The sequence below is a fragment of the Ambystoma mexicanum genome, chromosome 2p (genome assembly GCF_040938575.1).
Source record: "Ambystoma mexicanum isolate Mex_15411 chromosome 2p, UKY_AmexF1_1, whole genome shotgun sequence".
In the NCBI taxonomy this organism is placed as follows: domain Eukaryota; kingdom Metazoa; phylum Chordata; class Amphibia; order Caudata; family Ambystomatidae; genus Ambystoma; species Ambystoma mexicanum.
In genome coordinates, this window is record NC_090923.1 from 653,111,810 (window position 1) to 653,139,681 (window position 27,872).

The window sequence follows — 27,872 nt, forward strand, 5'->3', positions numbered from 1 at the left end:
CCCTTGAACTTGTCCGTGCTTCTCCCTTCGGGAAGAGACATTCGTATATTCATCTGCCCGCGCAGTCTGGGGTTCTTTCAGACTCTGCCTCTCCCGCTCTGGGACTCGCTCTTGCTAGTTTCCCGCTTTGGGCTCCTCTGTACTTTTCCCACACTGGGCTTACCATTGTATCGTTCTCCTACTCCTGGGCTTTGCGGTTTCTCCCTGCTTCTGGGCTTCTTGGCTTTTCTCCACACTGGGGCTTTTCTTAGTTTCTCTCTGCACTCTGGGGTTTCTCTGCTCTTCCCTCACCTCAGGGTTTCTTTCTCTCCCCAATCTGGGGCTTTTTGCCTTACACCCACTCTGGGGTGTTAGTCCCTCTGTGCTTCAGAGCTTTTTCCCTTCTCACTTCCCTTCCCTGGGGCTTGCTTCCTCTGTCTCCACTCTTGGTTATTTTACCTATTTCTCTCCAATCTGGGGCACCTTCCTCTGACCTTTCTGCCTACCTCCTGTTCCTCGGAATCCACCGCCTATCTATATCTCACATGCAGTGCTTCCTGGGAGGACTATGTAGGCCACTAGCCTGACTGCATTCCGACAATGGAGTAGCTTACACAACTCCTCAACAGTACTTGATGGCAGTTGGAGTAACCTAGTGTCCGCTGCAGGAGCTTCTGAGCGGTTCCTTCTCCGGGTTCTGACGTGGCCCGCTGGAGAAGTACTGTTCTTGCTCGGGCTGCCATAACCAACAGCTCATTTTTTTTCTCACCTGCCGGGGCCACCTTGCCCTCCTAGTGTGGGCCACTGGGTGTGTCGCCATTTCTGCCTCTCTGAGCATCTCTATCCTTGATGTGCTGTGGTGTAGTTAAAGTCCACGCTCTGTGTGGATATTTCTTCCCAATTGATTACTCGCGTGACGTTACTTCAGGACGCTGGTTGTTCCGCCATGCTGCTGTTTTTCCTAAAGCGGGTTCTCACACTTTAGTTTCTGCATACCTCATACATGTTAGTTCTTTGGTGAAAAGGGATAGTGACTTAAGTTCTTCTCTGAGGTTTCCCTGTCCCCTAAGGGGAAGTCCCCTCTCGAGGGATCTTGCTTACTGTCTCCAGGGGCTATTGCGTGTAGCAGGCTCATCCCGTAGTCCCAAGGGGTGCGGGAGAGGTGACTAACTCCTTGGATTTGTCACAGCAACTACTGCGCATATTGAGTAATATCACTGAACTGTTTTGGCCTGTTTGTCAGATGTGAATTTTATGAATGTTTTTTTTGCATACACCATTTCGTACTGAAAATTGAAGTATTGCATTTTGAGATTACGTGGGTCCATTTCAGCTTTTAGTTGATGCCCTATGTCAATATGCAAATACTTTTTCAACAATAAAAGGTGTTTAAAGTTAACCAAATTTGGCATAAGTGTTTGGTTTTGGCCAGATAAATGTAGCCTCCCAAAATTGGTGAACTTTCATGAAAGGCAACACATTTTTGAGGAATCCATTTCCCTGTGTATTTATAGTTCGATATAACCAACTGTGAGTTGTGCCCAGAGCGCAAAATTTGCAATCGCCACTACTGAGTGAAATTTGACTCCTTGGTACTTCGGCAGAAAAAGTATTCCTTTGACTCTGCCACATCCATGAAAGGTCATCGAATTTTTCAAGTTACATATGAACACGCAGTGAAGTTTCATGAATGTTTTCATGACCAACGTGTTTTGCATTTTGGGTCTTGCATAGACCCACAAAAACAAGCTTTCGTCATGTATATTTTGAAAGTGTCGTCGTCGTATTCGGTTTTTGGCAGACGGCTCACCCTACCCTTGACCGTACGCCACAAACATTTAAAAAATCAGATCTGCTAATCTCGAGATGCACTTTAAAAACATAATTGGTTATTATAAGAAGATAAATTGGCAGACACAGAGTAGGTATTGAGTGGCACCATAACATGTGATCAGAACAAATGGACTTGCCCCATGAGCCGATGAAAATACCGCACATCAAACACTTATGGCCGTATAGCGATGAGGGATGCCTTCACGAGATTGGATCAGCAGCACGAACCGGTGTGGAACAAGCGATTGCCCAAATCATACGTGCAAAATACTGCAGTCCACAACCACCACCAGAATAAACGAACACGCGTGGAATGAACATATAGACCCATATATAGACAACAACATGCATACGAGTCACTGCAGGATTAACCCCAAAATATGGACTGAGGTTTGAAAGGGAGTAAAACCTACAAACTAGCACATACCATAACCATGCAATGAAAAGTTTTAACACATTTAAAAAAGGGGGCAATGGGCGGCATAGCACCTTTTTTTTTGTTAAAAGGATTGTTACTATCTTTAAAAAAAAAGTTACGAAGTGCAAATGTACTAATTCCCTAATTAAAAACCAGCCACTGCACGTTTAACCTGAACTCCCACTATAGCACTACTTCCCAACGCTTACTCTAAATATTCATTTACTTAAATGAATACTATAATTAAAGTGAGTCTTGTGAATTCGTGGTGTAGTTATTTAAGGTTAAATGTGTAGTGTTAAACTTTGTTTGGATTAGGGAATTAGTAGCAAGAGTTACCTTAACGTTGGCATTCCCTATGTTTGTGGACATTACTTTTTTAGTTTTGGCTATTAGGATGCACCACCTAAAATCAAAACGATTGCATTGGCTTACAGCTAGGAAAGAGATGGCATATGAGCAGGGGACACACAGCTTGTAGGTATTTTGTTATTTAACCACCCAACCTTTTTTTTAAGCAGTCTTCTGAGTGCAGTTTAAAGCTGTAAATGTGCTACTTGAGTAATAAATGTCTTAACCAAGTGTACCTTCAGCCATTTGATTTACAAGTAGTATTTATACGCTTCACTGATGTCTTGTTAAAAAAAAAAACATTGGCAAAAGCCAAGTTTTACCTTGTTTATAGGCATTTGCACTTCACTGCTATTATATGCCCAGCTACTCGTGTCATTTTTTTCGTTGCTACTTTACTGGCCAGTTAGTACTATTATGGCATTCATTGCCTGGCAAATGCCTATTACATCAATAGACAAAAGCCAGTTGGCATTGCCCTGTTTGTTATAATTAGTCAATGTGTTTTGTTTTTTTTAACCACTGATATATACAAATGTTTGTTTTACAGAGGCCCCATTTTGCTCATGTGCATGCTAGTAAACTTGGGATTCCCGGCACTGTGGGCCCCTGGGAGTAAGTTGCCGTCTTGGTATGGTGTTACAAACGTATGCCATTTTTGGGTAGCTTAAGCTGAGTTTCCTTTCCTACTTAAAGGTTGTCTCGCTGTGTGAAATCCTCAAGCTCATTTAAACCTCATGGCCGTTTCGGCCGAGATTGTTTTGTTTTTTGTTGTTGCTGGTTTTACTTTTCTACGATTCACCCTTTAGTGTGTATGCCTTCTAGTTCACTGGTGATCAGAAACACTTAATATTTCATTGTAACCCTTCATAAACCATTTCACCCAGGTTCTCTGATAATTGAGGTGAAGGGGTATATTGCTTTCGATCTTGTGCTTAATAGATGAAGGCACAAGGTGAAGGGGACTGCAGTCTGTAGGTTTTTACAGTGGGTGGGGGGGGGGGATCAAGTCGCGTGAACCCAGTTTGCTACTCGGTAGAGAGGGTGTGGGTATGCCTTGCTTGCCTCAGGAAGACCACTTGGCAGCTGCCCTGTGGACTGAAGGGAGGTGGCCAGAACTGCCGGTGCTGATGGCAACAGAACTTCAGTTAAGTAGGTCATAAACTCCAAACAAGTTGCCAATCCATTAAAACAGTGTTTTGATATTGGTACATTAGGACTCAGTAAAGATTAAAAGCATTAAGAGCAGCTTTTTGCATTGATCTAGAACATGTGGTTTGAGGCTTTAGCTGCGAAGGAAAGTTTATGCTTTGGTAGTTTAACCATTTAAGATTATCTTTCAGTCTGGCCTACATCCTATGAAGTGTTGCGATGTAATGCATGGGCTTTGAGTGTGCGCCTCCAATTGAAGGGGTGGGAAGGCTTATTCAGAGCAGCGTTTTTAGTTTTGTTATTAAGTGGCGTATGCAGTGACCTTATCTAAAAAAATAAATAAAAAAAATGCATTTTCAAAGAACCCAAAATAACAAGAAAAAAACGACTTTTTAAAGATTGTATGTATGGGGTTGGGAGTGGCAAAAGAGTTTTGGGGTGGGGAAGAGTATATGTAGAAAAGGTGTCGGGTGGGTATCCACCCCGCTCCCCCTCCCCCACCAAAAACGAAAATAAATTGCGTTATTTGTTTTGCCTGATGTTTTGGTTTCTTTAAAAATTCTTTTTATAGATTAAAAAAATAAATAAATCACATGTAACCGTGCTACTGGTGTAGTAAGTGTTATCACCATGTCCGCCTTCAGCCACTATATTTTATAGGCACTATGCATCTCCTTCACTGAAGTCCCGCTAAAACCAGCATTGGCAAAGAGTTTTGGCTTGTGTATATATAAGGCATTTGGCAGGCACTGGTATTCTAATTCCGGTGCTCACATTATTTTGCAACTACTATCTATGGGCAGTTAATACCACACACAGTGCATGGCAAATTACTTTCCCATGCCCTAGGCAAAAGCTGCTGGCACTTCAGTGCAAAGTTTGATATGGCTTGATTAAAGTGAGCTCTCCCTTCAGGGGGTATTTTGGGCGGGGAGTGGCAGGAACTGAGTGGAAATGGTGATAGGAATTTGCATGACCATGGGCAGCCAATGGGTGGGCAAATCTACAAGCTGAAACCCTCCTCATGTGCTATTCCACCTTAGCTGTATTCTAATTGATAATTTATTAGTCTAGTGCTCCTACACAAGTGTTATAGAGCGAGACGAGGCAAGGGAGGGAACAAGGGAGAACAAAACGACGATCTTACTATGCCCAGTGACATTCAGAAAGCTCAAGTGCATGGGAGAGGTAAAGGGGAAAGTGCATGGGGGGGTGAAGTGGAAAGTGCTGAGCAAATGAAAAAAATAAAAATAAAGCTAGAAACAGCGATAGTGCAGCCGGCAAGTGCTAGGTTTAAGGCAACAGACTGGGTATGTCTGATAGTGCAGACAAAAAGGGGGGGCACTGTAGGGTTACAGATACAGACCACAGTGCAAGGGATAGCCCGGAGGCAGTGCGGGTCGGTTGCAGGGTGAGCAGGTACCTGGGCCTGAAGTCGGAGGGCAACCAGGTGCACAATGCTGACAGATCAACATGGGAGAGGCAGAGCTAAAGCAGAAGCAAAGAGATGGTTCTCCAGTTTGAGTGGCAGGGAGGCTGTTCCAGAGGGAAGCCCCAGCCGAAGACCGTGATCTACCCCAGCTCGTTTCTTTGAAAAACCACTGACCCTGAGGGAGTTGGAGGTGGAGGACTGAAGAGCTCGGGAAGGAAGGTATTTATGAAAGGACAGCTGAAGGTATTTTGGAACCAGGCCCCATAAAGCCTTGTGGACAATGCAAAGGGTCTTGAATTTAATCCTTGCAGCCACTGGGAGCCAAAGGGGAGATTTCAGGGCTGGTGAGGTAGGATCCCAGGGCTCGAGGCCAAGGACAAGTCTCGCAGTAATGCACTAGTTTGGGCTTAACTAATAGCCCAAACGGAAAACAAAAATTATTTGTAGAAAAATGTAATACTCCTACGTCCCGTCCCTCCATACTTTTGGGACATTCCATCCTTCGGGACGAGACCGGAATACATTAAAGCATCAACAAAAAACTCTTTTGTCCTTTTTATTTTTATGCTGGCCCACAGCACGTGCCCATCTCGCCACCATCCTGAAGCTCTGCATTGCCCTTCAGTCACTTTCTCCACACGCTCGAGGTCTGACACATTTGCATCACAGGGAATATTTTTCTTTTTGTTCCCTTGTACTTCATTCCTGCTTCGGTTCCACGGTCCTCTTTCTTCCGTGGTCCTCTTTCTTCTGTCTATGCCGGTGCGTCTGGGATTCGTGTCCTGTTCATCGTGCGGACCTTGTTTCCCGGGGGTGGATCCCCACTCTCTTTGGATGGCGTGCTTGGGTCCGGAACATGCTTCTACTGCCTTTCCGTCCGGGCACTCCAGCGGTGGCTTGTCAGTTGGGAGGAGGTGTTTCAACGCGTTCCTCCACCACATTTACAGTAGTTCATTGAAGAAAAAAGGAAACGACCGGTAAGGTCCTTCCTTTTTAGGGGACCCTGCCCAGGGGACTCCTTCTTGGGGTCTTGTCTGGGAGGGGCTCAAGCTGCTCCATTACCAGGGATCACCCTGAGGTTTCCCGAAAGAGATCTAACCGGTGCTCTGGCGGTTGCTCTGCAGACCCCTGCAAAGGGGCTGTCAAAACCGGATCTTCAATGGAGATCCCCCTTTTGAGGGCCAAAGTTAGGCCCAGTATTTTTGGGGCTGTTGTCACTGGGGTCAGCCCTGAAGTTTCCACATCTTGAACTAAGTGTACAGAGTCTTAGCTAGAGGTCCCTCTCAAGGTGACTAAACGTAGTTATCCCGAGGTTCCCCTTCTTGGGGCTATATCGAAGACCAGCAAGATTGATGGGCCCCCTTTTGAGGGTCATGGCTTCAGGGGGTGACTCAAAGCCTTCCCACACTCAGACCTGTGATGGAACCCATCCTGCTGAGGGGGCAAAGAAGCAGGTTAAGCACCTTAAGTCTTAGAGTACCAGCTCCGCCGAGGTTCCCTCACCTCGGGCTAATTCATCAGCAGTCTCTAGGGTGTCTCAGAAACACTCTAGATCTGCTAGCACCAGCTCTGCCGAGGTTCCTTGTCACAAGGCTAAAATGGAACATAAGACCCCTGACTCACCTGTAGTGACCGCGGCCTCACTACACCTGTGATGCAGTTCGCCTCGGGCATTAACAAAATAGTGGTCCCACCCTGCGGTCCACAGTGGCTTTTTGACTACCTCTTACACTAACGTTCACCACGGTTGGTGCTGATGGGCCTGTTTTGGGGGCAGAGCAGCCTTTTCCACGTTTTGTGGATAATGAGAACCTGTTCCGCCCTCCAATGGAATGGCGTGCTAGGACTCTGCTGCCGCATACAGCCTCGCTCCCTCCTATGTCGGCGCTTTTTGATTTACGTGGATCCAGTTGGTGGGGGACCATCCTGGCAACCATCCTCTGTGATCCTTGTGGTATGCCCCAGCCTCGATCCACTCAAGCGCCTAGACCTTCGTCTGAGGATGCTTTTTTTGGCAAGTTTCATACCTTTATGCATTCTGAGCCCATGAAGGCGTACTTAAGTATTTATTTAAGGAAATGGAGCCTAAGCTGCCTGAACCTGCTCCAGCAATCCCTAGGCAGGTCCCGGTAGTGCCACCTCCTCCAACACTTGCTTTGGGGCCGGCACTGCTTCCACTTTCCCCTATGGAAAAGACTCCTGTTGCGCAGTCAACCATGCCTTCGGGGCCTGAGGCGCCCAGTGCGGCTGATCAGACTTCTGCTCCAGCCTCATTGGATGATAACCAGGCGGACCAGGACAGCGATGACTTGCCCCACTCTGTTAGAGCCTTTCACAACCAGGTTGTGGATATGATGGCATTGCTAGACATCCCAATACCTGGGCCACTGGCTCCACAAGAAGGGGTACTTTCTGGAGCAGTCACTGTGTCGACACACAGGAGCGCACAGGCTTGTTCCTTCAGAAGAACGTCCTGGCAGAGTCCGTAAGGTCTGGGGAAAAACCTAATTCCGGGCAACACCTAAACACGAAAATTTACGCTCGCTACAAGCTACACGCGTCCGAGGACATATTCTTGTCTTCATGTCCGCTCCCCTCATCGACTGTGGTGATGTCGGCATCTACGCTCCAGTCTAATCCGGCCTCTACATCATCCACTGCAGTGTCTCAGATACTTTCCAAAGAGGACAAGCTTCTTGACGCCATTGGGGGGGAAAAGTTTTTTTTCCAATTCGGCTCTTCAGTTGCGTCAGGCTAATACTAAGCTTATCCTGGCGGCTGCTAATGTTAAACTGTGGAAGGAGCTCTGTTTCAGGAATGTATTCCTCCTGATCAGCTTGAAGACTTTAAGGGCAGCTTATCCGATGCCAGGGTTCTGGCGCAGGATCTACTTGAGGCTGCAGCCCATCATGTAGATACTTCTGCTCACTGCCTTATGGTAGCAGTAGACCTCTCTGGCCAAGCGTGGCTGCATGCTACAATGTTTTCAAAGTAAGTTCAGGACAAGGTGCTTCATCTCCCCTTCGAGGGTAAAGCACTGTTCACGCCTCCACGGATGAGGAACCCATGAAGACCAAAGCGAGCACACAAACTGCCAAGTCCTTGTCGGTCCTTGCGAAAATCCCAGCAAAGGCAACTTACACTTGGAGGTCGGGGTATCAACCGAGATCCTTCTCTGGTTTCAGAGGTGTTGGGAAAGATTTCATAATTGTAGGTAATTTTCCTTCCATGTGGCAACCCCTAAACTTTTTGCTGTTGTTTTTCACCTTGTTCTTGACTTTGCCAGAGAAGTGCAGCCTTCTGCCGCACTCCTCTGGGCTTTCGCTCCTTTCTTACGGGGAAACTGACATGCCCTTAAGACAGTCAGTACCGGGGAACGCTGTTTCCCGTAGTTTCTTTTATCATGTTGCGGCTTTCGTGCAACATGACACAAGAGGGCACTGTAAGCTAAGTTACAGCTCTCTTGGGTCTCTAGCCTTCTACAGGCCCTAGACACTCGTTTAGGATTGTATCTGATCGGTGCAAGTGATTCAGGGACGGGAATGGTGGCAGCGATCGTTTCTTGTGTTTTGAGCTCCTTTTGGCGTTCTAAGCGCGTTTCTCGCGCTTAACCCAAAATGGTGGCCTGGCTCCCAAAATGGCCAGACCACGAGGCTCCTTTGTCCTGTCCGCTGTCCGTCTTGCTCCCTTCACCTTCCCCAGGTCGAGCCGACCCGGGGCCTTCCTTATTTGGGCATGTACTTTCCCGCGAAACACGGATGCTTTCGCGGGCTTCTACATGTCTTGTGTGTGCCTCCAGGATGTGGGCTGGGATGTCTGGTCCCAATACACATCCTGGGTGCCAGAGAGTCTAGGGTGGTGTGAATGCCTGGGACCACCGTGGTCCGTGATTGGTCCACGTATGGTGTGAGTGTTGATGAGCGGATCTCCCATTGGGTCCCCTCCGTTTTGGCGCGAAGGGAACCGTGGATAAGAGGGGGCTGGAAACACCACTACCATGTCGATCTCCTGAGTTCTCACGAACGAAGGAATACAGGAGCCAAGTATCCTGCAACCAAGAGGCTGGACCGAGGAATCGCTGGTGACCCGCTGAAGGACTTCTCCTCTGCACTGCTGTCGCCTTGTGAAACCCTTTTCACCTTTGATCGAACCAGAAGGCCTGTACTGGTACTTCGACCCTTGGAATAGCGGGAACAGCTATTCTCGGCATCTTCACCATCTCCTGCCAGTAAGCCTTCGGAAGCGTCTCTGGGCCATCCAGCTGACTGACCAGCTTACACGGGAGTCTTGCTCTGTAACCGCCGCCAGGTTGTGTAGTATTTCGAGTCCTTGTCACTCTCACACGCTTCGTACACTTGGCGTTCCCAGATCTGAAGTGAGTAGTGTACATTTGGCCCAGATACAATCGGCCGCTACGTTGCCCTGCTGTGGTAACAAACTGTGCGGGTTTCTTCGATTGGGACGTCTTTTTACTCAACACGACGACGAGGCGTTCCCTGCTCTTCTGAACCTGCCAGCTACTGAAACGGACGCGGAGAAGCCTGGGTCTGCTTGCATCGGGGACCGGTGAGTAGCATAGCTAGGATCTGGTCGCCCTCCTGCAGGAGCCCATTGCTTTTCCCCGCTGTGTCAAACAGCACCCTTTTCCGTACTCGCGCTCTGCTTCTGCCCACTGTGGAGGCTGCGCTTGAGTCGCGGAACTTGTTCTTCTTCTTTTGTGCACTAAACTGAACTGCCTGATTTCCCTCGAAGAGCTTCTCCTTTTGCCCGTTGGCACCAGCGCGTGCAGGCACTTTTGAGCACAAGGCTCCACTCTTCGCAGGGCTCGGACTTCCATCTAGTTAGGTGCCTCTGAAGGCGAACTGGGTCTAAGCATTATTTCGCACTGCCTGTCTTCCTTCCCTTTTAGGTGGACTACCCATTTCGTGCATCTAACGCTTGAGACGGTCGTATTTGTATATATATTGTGTTGATATGGTATGTGTTGGTTTACTATTGTTATATTGTGATTTTCTCGCTACGGTCATTGTTTTAAAGGCCTTGAAATAAATGTGTATATATTTTTAATATAACAACTGTTTGGAGTAGTTTGTAAGTGATCTTGCTTTGTGTGCTCATTGCGGGCTTTCAGTCACCCTCACCCCTCTTGAGACCTAGTCTTGACCGCCGCGATCGCTACCTTGATTGGTCTGGCTGTTCCAAGTAATTAGGTTGGCCTTCTGAACTTCTGCGCCACCAGGACAGAGTTCAGAAATCCGTCTTAACAAGAGGCTTTCAGGAACGCTGTGCATGCAGTGCTGAGACTCCAGCTGGTGCCCCCGCCGTAAACTGCAACGGCAAGGTGGCCGGTCTTTCTCTCGCCCAACAGCCTCTTCAGCAACGGGTGGTCTACCCGCCGATAAAATATCTAAATGATATTTTCCATCGGTCGCAAGAGACGCCGGTGGGAGGACGAATTTAGTCTCATCTGGAGGCGTGGCAGACCATCACAGAAGATGGATGGGTTTGTCCGTTGCCCGGTGCTTCTGCTTGCCCCTCGCCCCTACCCACCCACTCACCCTCCTCTCCAGCAGACTGGGTCGTCCTCCCCCAGAGCCGAGGTACAGAAACATCTAGACCTTAGAGCAGTGGAACCTGTTCCCTTGCTGGAGCAATGGGAGGGCGAATACTTGCGTCAGTTTAGTGCCCAAACCCACTATCCTCAAAGTCTCAAGTTCAATCTCTTTCTACCCCAAGAGAAATTGAAGATGATTATGCCCTGCCAGATTAAGTCCTCCCTCCCGAAGGGCAATTCGCTCAGCGTTGTAGACCTTCAGGATGCATAAATACATATTCTGATCTGGAGCCCACTTCGAAAATATCTCTGGTTCTCCGTGGGCAGGGAACACTTCCAGCATTGTGTGCTTCCGTTTAGTCTCAGCTCGGCAGCGCGTGTCTTTACGAAAATGTCGGTTATCGCAGCATTCCTCGCACTGCAGGGGGTTCATGTATGTCAATACTTGGACGATTGGCTGCTGCTCAGTCCTTGCCCACAGGCTGCTATGGCCAATCTTCAGTCATTCCTCAGCCCCTGTTCCATCTTGGGCTGTCGGTGAACTGGCGGAAATCATCCGACGGTCGCTCAAGACCTGATCTTGCTGGGTTTCCATTGGGATCCCGTCAGTACCAGAGTGTTCTGACACGATGCAGACTTTTTGTTTTTTGTTTTTTTTTTTTTACCTCGTGCCAGCTCTTCCTGCTGTCCTCCCATATGTCAGCCTGGTGGTTCCAGAGACTGCTGACCACTTGCGTGTTAGCTCTACTTCTTGCACACCTGAAAATGAGGTGCACTGAGCTTGCTCTTCGGAGCTGCTGGTCCTAGGCTACGGATTCCAAAATTATTCTAGTCCCATCCTGCATGACGGTGGATCTTCAATGGTGGTCCTCTGCCAGCAACCTTTCAGTGGGACCTCCTTCCAGGAGCCCTGCCCACAATCCACGATTACTACAGACTCCTCTCTTCTAGGGTGGGGAGCGACACTGCAGCACCTCGAGGTGGACAGTTTGTGGATGCCCCGGTACAGGCGGACCCATATCAATTACCTGGAGGTCCTGGCAGTTTTTCTGGCGCTCAAGGTTTTTCAACCCTCTATTGCCAACAGTGTGGTTCGAATTTGCACAGACAATTCTGTAGTGATGGAAAAATACTGTTCCACTAACAAATCCGTGCCTACAAGAAGGAAATACAAAAGGCGAAGATCAAGCATTATGACAATCACCAATGCCACCAACACACACAAAGAAATGTTCAACATCATTAAATAAATGAGAAACCCACCAGGCTGCGACAACACCCCAAACCCCTCAGAGAAACTTTGCAATGACCTGGCAGACCACTTCAAGAACAAAATCAACATCCGACTAATCATACGAAACGGACCAACCAACCACAACACTCAACCAACCGGACCTAACATAGAGCCACAGCACAAACTCTAAAACTACCCAGAAATATCAGTAGAGGCATTCACCTTGCTGGTGAAACACAGCAAGAAAGCAGGATCACCCATGGATCCCTGCCCCCTGACGTCTAAAAATAAATCCTCGCACAAGGAACGCCATCAGAATATTACAGAAACCTCCTTGATCTCTCACTAGCAACAGGAACAGTACAAGAACCTTCAAATCGGCATATATCAAACCGCTTTAAAAAAACACAAGTGGCGACATAGAAGACCTCCAACTACAGGCCGTTTTCAAACATTCCCTTCCCAGCAAAACTCCTTGAAACCTATGTATATAAAATAACCCAAGAACACGTAGAAAAACACCTCCTGCTAGACCAAGCACAAGTCCGTTTCAGACTTGCAAGAGGACCAGAAACGGCACTACTATCCATCTGGCACAAGCTAAAAACTAACGCTGACTCCAACACAACCTCACCCTGATTCTGCTCGACCTCTCCGCAGCCTCCGACACAGTCAGCCATGACGCCTTAACCAAAAAAAACTAGAAGATATAGGGTCATGGCACTACTCTGGACTAAATCATTCCTAGCAGACAGAACAGAAACCGCAGGGACAAAACCCATCAAATCCACCCCACAAGATAACGACTGGAGTACCACAAGGGTCCTCACTATCACCACTGTACTTCATCTTCCAGACTCCATTAATCATAATCTTCAAAAAATACAACATTACATGCTACAATTATACAGATGACACCCAAATCATCTACAAAATCAGACACTGAAGCCGATCACTCAACCCCAATAGAGTGCCTAAAAGAAGTATTCAACTGGATGAATGCCAACAACCTGAAAATCGACCCACGAAAGGCAGAACTCATGATCCTATCCAATAACCAAGAGAACAACATCTACATTCCTTGGCCAGCAGAAATGGGAACTGGACCAACGTCATCTAAAGGTAGTAAAAAATCTGGGCATACTGAGGGACAACACCCGAACCTTGGCACCACAAATAAATGCAATCAAGAAATGCTTCTTCTTCCTCCTCAACACGGCAAGAAGAATCCTACCTTTCCTCTCCTTCACCCACAAAACATCCAGTCGTCGGCTTCATCTTGTCAAGAATCGACTATGCAGACAGCCTCCATCTCGGGATACCAGAATACCTTCTGAAGAAACTACAACGGATCCAAAATACAGCAGCTAGACTGCTCCTCAAACTATCCAGAAGAGACCACTTCACCCCAGCCCTAAAAACACTGCACTGGCTCCCAGTCAAACATTGCATCACCTTCAAAACAATGTGCATAACACACCGGGCAATCAGCGGACAAGAAGCTGAATTCCTACAAAAGAAAATAATCTACAAGCCAACAAGATTCCAGATCAAGCAACGAAATCCACCTGGAACAAAAACCGTACCGTAAGAAAAAACTTGGGGGCTCCTCCTTCTCCCACTTAGCTGCAAAAACCTGGAATACCATCCCAAAAGAAATATGAAACACCAAAGACTACCTACAGTTCTCAAAATCACTAAAAACCTGGCTCTTCAACACCACAGATCAAAACTGAAAAACCAAAACAACCGAACGGGAAACGCAAACAAAAGGAGGACTAACTGTAGGATGACACCAACCACACCCAGAACCGACCAGAGAAACTTACTACAACAATAGAGACGATGCTAAGTCAAATAGGACACAAGCGACACCCATGAGGACAGAAATCAGCATCCCTAGCCAACTCCAACCAACAACCTCAGCCACCCCATATAATTGCTACCAGATTTAATACTTATATAGAATTGTGTGAATGTTGGAACTGGCCACGCTTGAACTAAGTTGTGGACATTGGCATGGGCACTGACCGTGTAGAGTAATGAATGAAGGAATGTACCGGCCCTGGACGTAATTGCAAGAGTTGGCATGTGCCACGTCTCGGATGGGCTGGGAGGAATAGCCGGGAAAACCATATAAGACGATGAATGCAACCACCCGCCACATAGGGATGGAGTAACCTTAGCTAGTCAACGATGCCCACCATCTAGATTAGGAATGCTCTATGGGACAAATCTGAAGGACTCACAAACGCCTGCCTGCCCCTCATATAGACAGGTGTCAAGTAGGTAGCCGAGGCTGAACTTGGGTGAGGTTATAAATGTGACTTGATGCCATGTGTGAAAGGGACTGAGTATCGGACGGTCCAGATCAGGACAGAGACTCGGAGATACTCCCGCACCCCACCTAGAGAGAATACGGGAATTCAACGCCTCACTTCCAGACACCAATACCAATTAACCTACCCACTAATGATTTCACCCCTCCGCATACACATCTCAAACTCTTAACCAAACACGACCACAATCCTACAACACAATCCGCACAAACTTCACTACACTGCAACAACAAAACAAACCACACATAGACTCGCACAACAGCACACAATGACTGCCTACCGTAAAACACCCCAACCACCTGACCCACCGGGTTGAGGCTGCCAACAGCACATCACCGCTCTCTTGCACTTTCCAGCTTATTCCCAATAACTTACCCACCCCCTTTCCCCCCCTTTTTTTTTTTTTTTTCTTTTTTCAGAGCCGCCAGGGGACCACTCGGGTGGTGATGGTGTGCGGGTCAAATATCCTTTAACATTAACAAAAAGGGGGGCACCAAGTCTCCTCTCCTGGTGACCTTGCTATCCAAATTTGGAATTGTGCAATCACACATTGTTTGGCTTCAAGCTGTGCACATTCCAGGTCACATCAGTGTGGCTGCAGACTCCCTGAGCCGCCGATCTGTGGTGAGTTAGGAGTGGGAGATGAAAACTGACGTTTTCACCAAGATCTTCCAGCAATGGGGTACTCGAGTGCTGGACCTCTTTCCTGTTCAATGTCGGAAACTTCCTCTTTATACTTCCAGGGACAGGCTCGGAGTGCCTTCCTTGGAGGATGCCCTCCAGATCCCGTGGGATGACATGAAAGCTTACGCTTCCCTACTTTACCACTAATTCATCGGTCCCTCTGGAAACTCAGGAGTGCATTGAACTGCACTCTCCCCTTTATAGCTCCATGGTGGCCAGTCAGGTTCTGTTGTTTTTGGAACTGCAGGGCCTGTCCGTTTCTTTTCCGATCAGGTTGCCGCAGATTCCCGTCCTTCACTAGAGCAATCACCATTTGCGTCGCCCCTCCCCCACATTTGTTCAGCTTGTCTGCCTGTTGCCCGAGTTCCGATCATTAGTGCACTTCAACCTCTACGAGAGCTCAGTACATGAGCTTGATCCCAGGCATGCTTCTATTGACAGTCTTGTCTTTTGTATCTGACCTTGCTGCCTCTGGCATCCCTGTCTCATTATGCAGGACATATTTATCTGCCATTGCTCCTTACCAGTCTACAGATAGTTGCTTTTCTTTTTACTGGCTAATCCAGTCATCAAGACACTTTGCAGGTCTTCCTCTTTTGCTGCCGGTTTGGGTCCTCATCCCAAATGGGATCTGAAGTTGGTCCTCACCGCTTTGCACCAATGCCACTACCGAACTAGAGTACCTTTCTTGGAAGGTGGTTTTTTTGATTGCGGTAACGTCTGCAAGACAAATCGGCTTCAAGCTCTCTGTGGAACATCTGTTCCTAACTGTCCACAAGGATAAGGTTGTGCTTCGCACTCACCCTTCCTAAAGTGGTTTCTGAATTCCATTTAAACCAGTCAATATCTTTACCAGTCGTCTTCCCGAACTTGGTCTCTGATGCAGAGAGGGTTCTAGACAACCTAGACGTCGGACAAGCTGTGAAGTTTTACCTCAACAGAACAAGCGAACTCAGAAGCTCTTCACAACTGTTATGTTTGGTGACCCAAAAGGGAAACCAGCCTCGAAAGCATTCATGTATTTGGTGCCTACTAGATTCAAGGCCTTTAGCCACCAAAGGGCATTCAGGCACATCTGGTTTGTGACAAAGCGGCTGCTGTTGCCTTCCAAACATATGTCCCTTGGGAGCCCATTGCCAAGGCGGCTACGTGGGCCTCCCCATCGGCCTTTTGCAGACATTACTGTCTTGACTGAGCTCCCGGGATGATGCCCAATTTGTCCCAGCAGTTCTTGAGAATTTGTTACAATAAGAGAAATGTCCATCCACCCGTAATACTTGGTACGTGCTTGGGAATCTCCCATAAGTATGTGGAAAGGGGACATGACGTAGGAGTATAACAAAGTTGCTCACTGTATTGACTACCTTACTCCTAGTCCGTAGTCGCCTTTCCTCCATATGCCCGCCCGCCGTCTCCTCTTATAAGTATCCTCTGTTATTGCTAAATTGTCCTTGACCTGGTGATGGGAAAGGACTGATGGGCGGGGTACAGTCACGTGCGGTGGCCCCCTTGTAAAAATAGTTTAAACAAATTAAAAAAAAATATTTAAAATGTTTTAAGTGCTCAGGTCCCGTCCCGAAGGACAGAATGTCCCACAAGTATGGAGGAAAGGGGACTATGGACTAGGAGTAAGGTAGTCACTATGGTGAGTAACTTTGTCATTTTCACTTAGGTTTCTAGAGGTGGGTGAAGCACTGTTGGTGCACTGCTTTTAGAGAAAAATAAGGCAAAGGACACATTTGCAGACTAAAAGAAAACTGACCCATACCGCTTTATTATAGCCTGCAATTTGACAAATGGGAAAGGGCTATTCACCTGCCCAGGGTTCTGATTTACAAAACTGAAAAGAATAAAAGTTGATCAGATGTAGTTTAGTTGCCAAAGTCGTACAGACGGTTTTTAAATTGCGCCCCACACACTGAACTGCCTCTTCCCGGTGAAATGGCTGTTCTAGTTACTTAATATCTATTTCGTTTGATCTCTGTTGAACGGGTTAGATGTCAAAATGGTTGTTTGTGTAAAATGTTAGATTTAGAGATTAAAAAAGACAATGTTGGGATATCTGGTGTCAATTCTTTTCCAAAGTGTTATATAAGTCTGCATATAAAACTGCATTTGAACCAAACTAAGATTTGCTTTAAATGCTGTTTGTGAATATTTCAGACTAGTTCCATCAGTGATTTATATATCCATTGTGGATGCCGCCAGATCTCTGCAGAGCTCAGATTATGAATCTTCTCTTGCCAAGTATGACCTCCCGATGCATGACAAGACTAACATTTGTTTTGTTAAGAGGTTTCAAAGTATACATTTTGAGACCCGCTAACAGCATACCACCTATTTCAGACCTTCACAGCCTGGTGTAACTCCCATTTGAGAAAAGCTGGGACTCAGATTGAGAATATCGATGAAGATTTCAGAGACGGGCTGAAGCTCATGTTGCTGCTAGAGGTCATATCGGGTGAGAATTTTGAAAACTTGTGCCATGTTGCTCTTACTTATATGCTCTTAACAGAACCACTATTGATATCTGTTGGTGAGTGAGACCTAACAAGAATTGCAATTTGTTTACATTAAAAACTGTTTTACAAAATGTATTGTGCAGACCTCTCCCAATGGCAGCAGAGTGCTTTACAAAGAACATAATTGTAGCAGTAGCTGCATGCATGGTTAAGGACAGGGAGCAATGAAGTGAAGGCAACTGGGTCAGCTGGATGAGTTCAAGGGAAACAGTCTTCAGTGGCCTGTGAAGTGGAGACTGTCGTGTGCAATCACATTTTTATTTTCTTGCATTGGGGTTCCACTTTTTTTTGTATGAAGAGGAAATGTTGCCTTTTAGCAGGCGTTACGTTCTTGGTGCAAGGGATGTTGAGGCTAAATCGTTTTTTTGCTCCAGAGTCTGCTTGTGATGTAGTTGCTCATCACAGTAGAATTATTCCAGGGGAATTGTTTATGTAATTTATGCATTGATGCAAAGGCAATGCAAGTATTTATGGTTAGCAAATTTTAATCAGTTCGACTGGGTGCAATATGCTAAAAGTAATGTGTGCTATGGACAAGGCGGAAGGAAAGATGTATGGAAGACCTATTTAATTTGGGCCAAATGGGAATCGTGGAGGTTGTCGAGAATGACCTGCTATGCTATTTGTCAACATCGATAGAAAGGGCGGGGTGGTTTTCCATCGAGAATGTGTGGGACTGATGAGTTTATGGAAAGGAAAGTTTGTGCTTTGAAAGGATTGCATTTCAGAGCAGCGTCTGGCACCCAAGATTTGAGGACTACTTTCAGGTTGGAGAGCTCAACACGGATTAAAAACTCTGGCATACCTGTGTTTCGTCTGAGTAGCTATGTCTGAAATCGACTGTAATTGAAAGTATTCTTCCTGACCTGAACTAATCATCAAATTGTGCGCTTCAATATTTTCTATTAGGAGAACGATTACCTAAACCAGAGCGGGGAAAAATGAGAGTACACAAGATAAACAATGTGAATAAAGCTCTCGACTTCATTGCCAGCAAAGGAGTGAAGTTGGTTTCCATTGGCGCAGAAGGTAAGCTTGAGGTGCCCACTTTGTCAATTTCTCTCTCAGTTGATGCATGTGTGTTCGAGTTTTTATGTGACGCCAAAGCTACAATTTAATTCCAGCAATTTGATCACACAAAAAGCGAACAAAATCTTTTACATGTTCCCACAGCAAGTTTGTGCAGTGACCAATGTAAGAATTTAGCAGATGTCTTGGTCTCGCCACCACAGGCTTTCACTTTTCCTAGTCTTGATAGCGGTGTGCTTGAACGCTGTCAAACCTGTAATTACGTTTGCATGATCGATATGCATCTTCCTGCTGGTTTATTTCTGGTAAATGCGAACTGGAGATTGTTGAACAGCATAGATGCAAAATTAACAATACAGGCAGTTTACAAAGTTGATGAATTGCAGAATTGCATTCTGAGCAGATTGAGCTCCATGCGTGTCTTTCATTCAGTTCAATCCGCGCCAGTCCAGCAACCTCATGTCTCTATTGTATTTGGGGCGAGGTGGAACGGACATGCTTAGCTTTATTTAGTTTTTCTCTGGGATTTAAAATGTTGCTTCAACATAAAACGATGCTTTGTCTTTCTTATTTGAAGACTATCACTGTTGGCTGTACCTGTATATGTAACAGAAGCAGCTGTGAGCTGTGATCTGTGATTAGTCTCCAGAGCCGGGGAAAGATTCTTGCCCTAGTCCTTTCTCCTGTGCTCTGAAATTTCCTCAGTCATAGAGGAACTCTGATTAATTTGGGCAGCTGGAAACTAGGTCTGCCTACGAACGCTACAGAATGACGATAGGCTAAAATATGGCCAACCCATGTTCCTACTGATCTGTTTCTCTGCAGCAGAAGAGCAACTGCTCTTATTTTATTTAGGAGTGTGTGAAGCATCTGTGACCACCTCTTAACTGCCAGTTAATGTATTGCTCTGTATGTTGCATCCTTGGTGGTGATTGTCACAGCTTTCTCAGTTGTCTGTATGTGTGATGCCAGGCTGACTTAAATGTATTCCATGCGTTCGTTTTTCTTTTGATTTGCACCATTGCATGTGCCTATTGAACCCAACTCCATCAAGCAATGTGTGGTGGTGAGGAGTTGCAGCTGGCAGACACTGCTGCATGCTGTGAACTGTGGCAGTTCTTTGGACTCGTGTGTAGGCTGTAGGCCAGTCTTCAGAAGCAGCTGGATACAGCTAAAAGCTGGGTGGAGGATGGGTGGAGTTTGGAGCAGGATTGACGGAGGTTAGCGAGAGGAGGCAGCATTGCACACTGATGTCAGCTGTATTTGGCGTAGCTGTAGCCTTAAGTGAGTAAGCACTAATGTCATTCCGGCATGACATACTTATCAATCCAACGTCCTGTCCCCTTTCCACCATACTTTTGGGACGTTCCGTCCTGTGGGACGGGACCAGAGCACTTTTGTAAAAAGCATCACATTTTTCAAAAATGTGTCCCCTTTTTACGCGGGGTACCACACGTGGCCGTAACCCCGCCCTCCTCGGCTCTGCCGAGTGCATCGCCCATCAGTCCTTTTCTCCATGCGGTCAGGACTGGACCTTCTCTCCTGCTCTGGTTTTGCGGTCGCGTAGTAGTCCGTCTATGCCAGTTCATTTAGAATTTCCTTCTTCTTCTTGCGAGCGACGCTTCGCTAGGGCGGATCCCCATCCTCTTTCTTTACAGTGTTGGGGTCCGGATGATCGGTGGGACTTGTGCTTCTACTGCAATTCCCTCTCGGTTCGGGCACTTCAATGTCGTCTGGAGCGGTGGGAGGAGGTGTTTCAGCATGTTCCTCCTCCGCATTTTCAGAGTTTCATTGACGAGAAGAAGAGATGCCCGGTAAGTTCTTTAGTTTTTAGGGCACCCCGCCTGGGGGACACTTACTTCCACATCCCGATGAGGCCAAACCATTGCAAGTTACTGCGCTTTCTGGTCTGGGGACGACCATTACCAGTTCCGTGTCCTCCTGTTTGGGCTGAAGTCTGTGCCCAGAACGTTCATGAAATGTCTGGTTCCGGTGGCTGCCTTCCTCCGCAGGGAGGGGTATCATGTGTACCCATATCTGGACGACTCGTTGGTACGGGGGCTGTCGCCGGAAAGGGCGTGGGAGGCTCGCCAGGCGTCCATGAACCTGCTACGACGACTGGGCTCCGCAGTAAACTTTTCAAAATCCTTTCTGACGCTATCCAGGCAGTTTCTTTTTCTTGGTGCCCAGTTTGTCACAAAGGACAATCGGATGAAGCCGTCGGAGGAACGAGGGGTGAAGCTGCAGTCCAGAGCGGCAGAGTGGGCCCGGGGAACAGTGGGCTGGGTCCGCAGTTACATGTTACTGCTGGGGTCCATGGCATCCTGCTTCTCCCCAACTGTTGCTTGTTCTTGGGACCTGTACAAGAATTCCTCGCCGACAGGTGTTCGCAGAGTCGAGAGTTGTGGTCGGACAAGGTGGTAATCTCCAAGGGACTGGTGGAAGCCCTGCGATGAAAGGCATGCACAATCAATCTGGTACGGGGTATGCCCCTGCTGGAGACGGATTTTCAGTTCATGATAGTGGCGGACGCTCCTCGGGTGCGTTGGGGAGCGCACCTCGACCAGTCGCAGGGCCTGTGGTCCCAGGAGGAGGCAGGATTGCACAGCGTACTGGAGTTGCAAGCGGTGCACTGGGCATCCCTCCCATCCAAGGGGTGGTGGTTCGAATGTTGACCGACAATACCACCACAGTGTTCTATTTAAGGAAGCAGGGGGGGCACACATTCTCGGCTCCTGTCCAGAGAGGCTCAGGTGGTGTGGCATTGGCCATTGCTTGCGGAATTCACATTAAGGCTTACCATCTGCCGGGGGGTCCCGAATGTGCAGGCAGACTATCTCGGCAAAGACAGGGGGGGCAGGTGCATGAATGGATGCTGAAGGAGTAGGTGATGAAGATCTTCAGGAAGTGGGCGGGGGTTCCCCCCTCTCGTCTTATTTGCCACGCCGAAGAACAAACAGAGCCCGTTGTTTGCCAGCAGAGTGGCTCATCCAGGGTCAAAAGGGGACGCGTTCTCGTTCCCATGGACGGGCCTCTTCGTGTAGCTGTTCCCTCCATTTCCGCTGCTTTGATGGACGATCCAGTGGGTGCGCAGATACCAGTGCAGAATAATCTTGGTCTTCCCGTTCTGGCCCAGACAGATGTTCTCAGATCTCCTTCATCTAGCGGTGGAGGAGTCACTTCGTCTGGGGCGGAGGCAGATCTACTATAACAGGACAAAGGGAGAGTGTGGCATCACGATCCGGCATCTGAGCCTGGCTGCCTGGCTCCTTACCACTCAGTTTGGTCATTTAGGTTTTTCAAAGAAGGGCCGTCTGATCCTGGAGGCGGCAAGGGTGCCTTCCACTAATGTCTCAAAGTAGAAAATGGGTGAAATTCTGTGCCTGGTGTGAACAGCAGCCGGGAGTGAGGCCATTGGAGGTTACTCCTGGCCAGGTTCTCCCATACTAGCTGCATCTGATGCAGGGGGGGCCTGGCGTTGTCTTCAGTGAGGGTGCATTTAGCGGGAATTTCCAGATTTACCAGGTGGCGTCATGCTACTCCTCTGTTCAGTGACAGATTGGTTAAGCATTTTCTGAAAGGACTTTTTCGGACATTTCCCCCCTGACGAAAGGTTTGCTGCGGTATGGATTCTCAGTGTGGTTCTCACTGCTTATGAAACCGCCGTTTGAACCCATGTCGACGGTGTCCTTGAAGTTCCTCTCGTGGAAAGTCGTGTTTCTAGTGGCAATCGCATCCTCCAGGAGAATATCAGAGCTTCAGGTGCTGGTCATTGACACACCGTAACTGCGTTTCATGAGGGACAAGGTTCTTCTGTCTATTAATCCGCGCTTCATACCAAAAGTGCCTTCAGAGTTTCACAAACCTGCTACAATTGCCTTGCCCTCGTTCCTCGCTAAGGCGACCAAGCTGGCGGAAAGAGCCCTGCATTCTCTGGACGTTAAGAGGGCGCTGAAGTTGTATCTGGCCCGTACTCAGGACTTCAGGCAGTCGAAACAGCTGTTTGTGCATTTTAGTACTTCCACCAAGGGACAGTCCATTTCCAAGCAAGGACTTTCCCGTTGTGTCTTGTCCACGATTTCGTTTTCACGAAAAGGCTGGCAAGCCCTTGAGGGGCAATCCTAAAGCCCATTCTACAAGGTCTATGGCGTCGTCCGCGTCGTCAGCGGCGCTCTGGGCTGGAATCCCGCTCATTGACCTTTGCCAGGTGGCTTCTTGGGCCTTGCAGCATACCGTCACCAGCCACTATTGTCTGGGTCAGCAACATTAGGAAGATGTACAGGTGGGACGGGCGGTCCTTCAATGCCTGTTTCAATAAGGTAAGCCCCGCAGCTTCCAGGGTTTGTGTTTACTGTATCACTTGCTGGTTCTGTTATCATGCATGTTGTTGGATGTTATTGGTTATGGTCTGGGAGCATGGGGTTGGTTTACCTGTCATGCACCTCCAAGGGTTATTAGTATTGCTATTTAATCTATTCACAGCATGTGAATCCATGTAAGATCCAATGCTGGAGAAGGGTGTCATTTCTTAGCTGTAACTCCATTTCTTCAGCGTTGGTATCTTTCATGGATTCACCCTAAATGTAATGTGAAATTACATTTAGGGTTAGGAGTTCTGAGACTAGCTGGGTCTTTACATGAATTATGTTTGCATGTGAAACCTGCCATGGACAAATCCTAAAAAGGAGTGTGTTGTACACGTGAGCCGGAAGATGTTAAGATAACTGCAACCAATGAGAATGGGAGAAAGATTGTATTTCTTTTGTATAGGTGTTGTCCTATCACATGTGGGCTGTGGATTGTAATACAATATATGGGACCATTTTAAATGTATATTCTGTCTCGTTGGGAGAGACTCTGTATAGTTTGACTTTACAGCGTCATCTAGCCACTCCCCGAACGATTGTACAATAAGCTTGCTTTACGTACAAACATGCATGCACATTGTGTATAGGTGCATTATAGCCAATAAATAACCCAAAGCAGGCCCACCACTTATTTTAAGATGATTAGAGGCTCATCCCCACTTTTTAAAGCACAAGCAATCGCTTTTATTTCACAACACAGAGCATTCAATAACCAACAGTTGGATGTTGGTTTGAGTTTTAAGAAGCAGGATATGTCGAGTGCCATAAAAATACTTCAATTGAAAATGAGGGCCCCATAGAAATTAATGTAATATGGTGTTTGTATAACGCCTGTTGCCATTGGAGGTATGAGAGATTAGTCTGAGGAATTTAGAATGCGTGTGTGCATTTTAGTGAGTACAAAGGTAGGTACGGGTGGCTATGTGCCTGCTAGCCACCCATGTAGAGTTGGCTTGTGGATGGGTGCTGTGAAGGCTACCGGGAGGGTATGCGAGTCACGGAGAGTGTTTCCAGCTAGACTGAATTTTTATTGTGATACTTGGCGCAGTCTAGTGGCAGAGGTTGTTCGAAGTGTCTTCAAGTAGTGGATGATAGCAGATGTGTGAGAGTGGGGGGGAACGTGCCTTCGGCTATCTTCCATTGAGATGGTGTGATACGTACCTTTGAGTTATGGCTGATAACTTTTTCGTTCACGGAGTGCCGGTCCTGTCCTGCGGGTCAATGGATGCTGTTTCTGTTTGTGCTTTGTGCTTTCTTGGAGTGACTCCTCTGCTCCACTCTACCTGCCACTGGGTGAAATTCACATAGCGGTGGAATGGTAAATTCTAAAAAGGAGGCTTGCTGGGGACCAAAAACGTAAGCTGAATTGTGAACACCGTGGTCACGGGAAAGCTGAGGATTGGAGAATGCAAGGTAGAAAAAGCATGATGTAATAATCCTGCTCCATATGTGATCAAAGGTCATATTTGAGCCTTGAACTTCCTGCTTGAAGCCCTCTGTATTTTTCTTTGTCCCTTACTTGTCTGAGATACAACCCATATTTAAAATGCTTATAAAGCCTCATACAAGTGCTCATCAGGGAAGTTCAAGGTAAATCGGTAATGGAAAGAAATTGACAAATACAGAGGGCTTCAAGCCAGGAGGGTACAATGGATCTTGAGTCCCAAAATATTGAGACGTGCAAATAAGGTTTGCTTCAGACTTTTTTTTTTTTTTAAGTAACTTGTTAACAGGGTGCAAAATGTTCGCTCGCCACACATGGTGGGTGATATTTTTCTCTTCGCGAATAAGAAATGGTGTGTTCTTGTAGGGACTTGTTAGGCAGCGGATTAAGAGGCATCATCTTTGGATGTTGGCTGGTGTATAGGAAAAAAATGGTGTTGAACCTGTGGCTGTGCGTATAAAGTTGTTAGCAAACTGGGCTAATGGAAGAAAACAAATACAATAGCTTTGTGTTTGGGTACAATGGCACCGGAAATACTGTTCGAAGTTTTGATGCACTCTCTCTGTTAGCCTGTCGCTTTGTGGATGATACTCTGTTAACGGATGGGCTTTGATTTCCAGATGTTGCTGCCAAATCTTCCAAAAACGGGACACAAATTGGGATCCTATATCTGATATGATGCTCTCAGGTAGGCTGTGGTGTTTTACTACTGTTGTAAGGAATATTTGCGCCATTCCCACTGCAGAAGGTATTCCTTTAACTGGTTCAAAATGTCCCATTTTAGTAAAGGAATCCACCACGGTGAGAATAGTATTGTATTTGGTTATTTTCCCCACTTGCGTGGCCTCAATGCGCTTTTTCCTCTGAGCGCTGTTGGTGACCGTAGTCAATGTGGTTGGAAATTCCAGGGAGTGTAGCTTAGATGCATGTGTGCATGTTGCCGTTCTAGGACTTGGGTGGTTGGCAAGGCTCGACTAAGCACCCTGAGAGGACAGACACATGGGTGGGTGTTGTTGACGGTTAGAGATAGATTGCTATTGTTGAGAGAGTCTATGTGAGGCCAGCTATACCAAATTCCTTTTGGGTGGTGGTCGCTGTATGCTAGTGGCAGATGTGTTGAGGTACGTCCGGTGTTTCAGTCTGGGCGGCTATGTGTGCACTAGACCGGATGTGCTTGGCCGTAGCTGTATTCTATCATGCATGCATGGATGCTTGGCTGTGCCTGCGGCCTGTGTCCACACTAGTGGTGTGAAGATATACGTACCATAGGCTCAGATTGCTCTGTTCGGGCAATGTATGTCCAGGTCTAGAATGGAGTCCTATACCAATGGGCCAAGCTTTCATAATGTAGCAGGTATCTGCATATATTAAACAGATGGAGGCTACACCTAGATTTGAGAATCCTGTATACTGGGAGAAAGGCGTAGGTTTCAAAGTGCAGTCTGTTTAGGCATATGGTAAACCAAGACGGAGGCTACGTCTAGATCTGAGAATCCTGTGCAGTGGGAGAGGGGCCTAGGTATTACAATGCAGTAGGTTTAATTATACAGTAAACAAAGGTGGAGGCTGCACCTGTATTTGGGAATCCTGTATAGTGTGCAACAAGCTTCGGTCTAAGAATACAGTAGGTCTCAAATAATAAACGAGGGATGAGGCTACATCTAGATTCGAGAATCCTGCATAGTGGGTGAAGGGGGGGGGGCGGAGGTGCGTGCCTAGGCTTCATAGTGCCGTAGGTTTCCGCCTATAGCACAGTAGGTTCCCGTAGTGTAACAGAAATTGATGGTTTGTTGAACCTAGATTTGGGAATACCTTAGTAGTGGGAGATTGCAAGTGTTGAGAGCTTCCCTGAGTGAGCGATGCAGGTTAAGAGTGACCATGAATTACTTGGTGATGGGCGTGTGCCACCCTGGGTTACTTATTTCATTGTTAATCATCTCTCATGTGAGCGGGCGGGGGCATGCTGGGAATGTTGCGAGTGTGCCCCAGCGAAAGCTGCTGGCTACCTGGAGTGCTTGTCCGGTGGGAGTGTTGCGGGTGGGTGGTGTGCCACAACGAAAGCTGCTGGCTTACCTGGAGTACCAGTCGGTGGTGTCGGGAGAATCTGCTGCGAGAGCTGCCGGCCCCTGGGTTGTGATTGATGCGTGGGCGTTTATTAGTGGTGTATTCACAGGGAGCAGTGGATTAGGAGAGTATTGGGAAGAGTCCGGTTTAAGGGCCTTCCTGAATTTCAGGTAGTTTTCCGTGTTGTGTAATGGGAGGGAATTTCAGCTGATTGGTGCTTGGACGGAGAGGTAGGAACCACCAAGTCTAATGGAGCTGTTGGGTGGGATCACTAGGCGAAATACAGTGCGAGATCTGAGGTTCTTGGAAGGTTGGTAGGGGACAATTTTGTCTTAGTAATTCGAGGCTGGTGTTGTGGACTGCACAGTGAGTGATGCTTATGGCTTTGAAGGTGATGCATCGAGCAATAGGGAGCCCGTGGAGGACTCTCAGGGTAGCGCTGATGTTTTCTCTGGTGGGCAGGTTAATGAGCAGACTTGCTGCCGCATTTTGGATTCTTTTGAGTTTCCTTAGTTGGGATGCTGGGACTCCTAGGTAGAGGCAGTTTGGATAGAGTAGGCGGGAGAGGATGACTGAGTTGATGGCTGAGAAACAATGGGGATAAGTGAGGTAGGGGACAATCCGCTTGGGGATATGTAGGTGGAAGAAACATGTTTTGGATATGCTGGTGGTGTGTTGGGTGAGGGATAGATTGGAGTCAAATTCGCATCCAAGTTTTTTTTTTACCACGTTAGAGGGTGCGGGGTGTTTGTCCTAGTGATTTGGGCCATGGGATTGGTTGGGGGGATGAGTGGTGTTTTCCTGCAGTCTAGGTTTTCAGTCTTCCCAGTGTTGAGGACGAGGTGGTTGGTCGTCACACAGTGATCAATGTCAGAGGCAGAGCCTTCGAAGTTTGGGATTTTGAGGATGATCTGGGTATCGTCTGAATAGTTGTAGCAGGTAAGGTTGTACGAGAGGATGATTGCGGAGATGGGATGTATGTAGAAATTGAAGATTAATGGTGACGTGGACGGTACTTGGGGTGGGGGGGGAGGGTGAGGGACACACCTTTACAAACTGGATGTGATATGGATGTGAACTGGTCGAGATGCAGGATTTGCAACCGTTGGGAGATAAAGGAGGAGATCCACGAAAGGGCTGTGCCTGTGATTCCTAGTGTTTGTAGTCTGACTAATAGAATCGAGTGATCGATGGTATCGAAGGCTGCGGAAAGGTCTAACGGGATGAGGACCGCGTAGCCGTCTGTTCTTTTTAGGTCGTCCCAGATGGAGACTAGGGGGGGGGGGGAGGATTCTGTTCCCCTTAACGGTCTGAAACCTGATTTCGCCAGGTCTAGGAGGTTGTTGGCTTCAGCAAATTGGTCAAGCTGTGTGTAAGCGGCATGGTCAATCCTATTGGAGATAGGTCGGTAGTTTTTGGGGCAGGAGTGGGTCAAGGGTCGTTTTTTTGGGAATTGGTTTGGTGTAGGAT

General features: G+C 47.4%; 1 protein-coding gene across 4 annotated transcripts in view; it reads left to right on the top strand.

Annotated features, from left to right (window-relative positions):
• The window catches only part of ACTN4 (actinin alpha 4), an 896,467-nt gene that overhangs the window by 208,094 nt on the left and 660,501 nt on the right, over positions 1–27,872 (top strand). For all 4 annotated transcript variants that reach the window (XM_069644198.1, XM_069644197.1, XM_069644200.1 and 1 more), the window contains exons 2-3: positions 17,323–17,437; positions 18,408–18,527. In XM_069644198.1, the coding sequence (XP_069500299.1) occupies positions 17,323–17,437; positions 18,408–18,527 (235 nt within the window). The remainder of the gene's footprint in view (positions 1–17,322; positions 17,438–18,407; positions 18,528–27,872) is intronic.